We start from the raw sequence: 2178 nt of genomic DNA on the forward strand, positions 1-2178 counted from the left end.
GTTTCGAAACCGCGCAATGCAGGAAAATATCATAATTATGAATGTATCAAACCTTCCAGAAATTTTAATGAATTTTATAAGTGTCAGTAGCTTGAGATATAGGTAGTTCTGAGGAAGCGGTAACTCTGAGATGTAAGCAGCTCTGAGATACTGACAACTCTGAGATGTAGGTATATCTTAAGGCAGTATTCAGCCTGTTGAGCTTGGATAATTTGAATTTTGAAAAATATTTAATTAACCTACTGTCCTCACGGCTATGGAAATGTTGTTTGTTATGTATGCTTTTGTCTGGTATCTACAAAGCACACAAACCAGTTTGCTACAACGAGGTCTCGTTGCCTGTTTTCATACTAAACATTGTTGCTGTAGCATTGGATTTACCCAAAACCAATGAGGTTGCAAGCTCGAATCCAGCTCTGGCAGGCTTGACTGCTGTTTTTAATCAGGTGGTTTGTCAGTTACCTGGTGAATTTTTACTCCAGGCAAGCCTGTTTCTTCAGCACAGTGTTGTAAAATGTAATAAATAATTAAATTAATAATATATGGCGATGACAGTAATAGTAAGTAATGATTTAATCTTAATTCTTCCGAGAAATTCACGATATACCGAATACGCCTTATACTTCACACAAGTATTGAATCAATATTTAGACGTTGTATCGTCGGATATCGATTTTTCATTTTCCTTAAATTGATTTGTCGTAAGTAGATCCCAATCTAAAATCTATACCGGTCGTGCTTCGCGTCGCTCATTTCAATGGGTTGACTTGATGTCGTCTAACCTGTTCACAAATCATTGTAGAAGTATACGCCTTAATTGATTAGGGTCTGTCTTAATAAATACTTAAATTCTCAGAATGTCCAAAACGTTTTCCATGTTTATGGAAAGAGAAAATGCAAAAAAGCAAACAAAACAAGGACGAGAAAACTATAGTGTACATATAAATTTTATTATTTACAGTTTTTAATAAATAAAATTTGAATTATAAAATATGCAATGAACAGGTGATTATGGAGGGCGTGACTAGATATACTATAGAGGAGACATTCATATCATTGGTAGACACGTATAATAAACGTTATTTACATATAAAAGTCATTTTATAACATTATATATGCCGCCAGCAACATATATAGATTACGGAATGTCACAGTTTTGACAGTTTGTAACTATGTACATGATAGATTACGGAATGTCACAGTTTGACAGTTTGTAACTATGTACATGGCCACTGAGATAAAACGTGATACAACGCCACGTGGCACATGATTTAGCTGCTTCATTAGGTGGATTGGTTCTCTTCCCTTGGATGCTAAACTTGGTGATGATTTAAAGCTTTGCTATTCAGTTATGATGATATTCTATGAATTTTGGAGCGAATATTTCTTCCGCACAATGTTTCTGTCGTTAGATGGAGCAAACCGTAAATCATATTACAAAGAATTATGCCTGAAAATGAAACCCCTGCTATTCTGCGAATCTCATTCAAATCAGTCCTCAGTGTGACATGTTCAAGTAATGCGAATTAGGTTTCTGGTTCATCTCCGACGCGTCAAACGCTGGGTTCTCAAATTCCGGCTCCCTCTGAGAAATGTTCTTTGTCAAATCCGCGAATTTGATCCGGGTTCCGCTTCAGTGTCCTAGATTTTCGATTCCTAAAAACAACAAAAAAGAATTAGGATTAACGTGTTCAGTATTCAACGAAAATTATATGTCAATTAAAGCAGTAACCTTTAATCAAGATTTCAGTGTTATCATTTTTAAACATATTTTGGATGTTATAATCAAAGTCAGTGTTATTTTTTTTATCTTCTTTCTATGTTTTTGAATTTTGTACATTTTATTTTCTATACGTCTGTCGTTGTAATTACGCCACTTTTTGTCATTATGCACAGTTCGTGATTTTCGTATTAGCAAAACGCTCCAAGTGTAGTTCATCGCCAGAGTTTTATGTTAACATTTTTAACAAGAACATACTGCTGTACCCTCGAAGTACTTTTTTAAGCAAATGTGTACGATTTTTGTCTTTGTGATTATGTCACTTTTTATTACGCTTACACTTTGTAATTTAGTTTTCACTTTGCTGCAAGAATAAAGCTTCAGGTACAGTGTCACCACCGGATTTTTTGTATTAACGCGGTTTAATTTTAGCAAAACTATATTTCTGTACTTGACAG

At 34.5% G+C, this 2178-nt stretch overlaps 1 protein-coding gene across 1 annotated transcript in view; it reads right to left on the reverse strand.

Annotated features, from left to right (window-relative positions):
- Positions 1 to 1641: 1641 nt before the first annotated feature.
- LOC135470607 (uncharacterized) overlaps positions 1642 to 2178 on the reverse strand; it is a 5470-nt gene continuing 4933 nt past the window's right edge. Inside the window, exon 9 of the mRNA XM_064749644.1 lies at positions 1642 to 1656. Coding sequence (XP_064605714.1) covers positions 1642 to 1656 — 15 coding nt within the window. The remainder of the gene's footprint in view (positions 1657 to 2178) is intronic.

Source organism: Liolophura sinensis, chromosome 7, assembly GCF_032854445.1.
Source record: "Liolophura sinensis isolate JHLJ2023 chromosome 7, CUHK_Ljap_v2, whole genome shotgun sequence".
Lineage (NCBI taxonomy): Eukaryota > Metazoa > Mollusca > Polyplacophora > Chitonida > Chitonidae > Liolophura > Liolophura sinensis.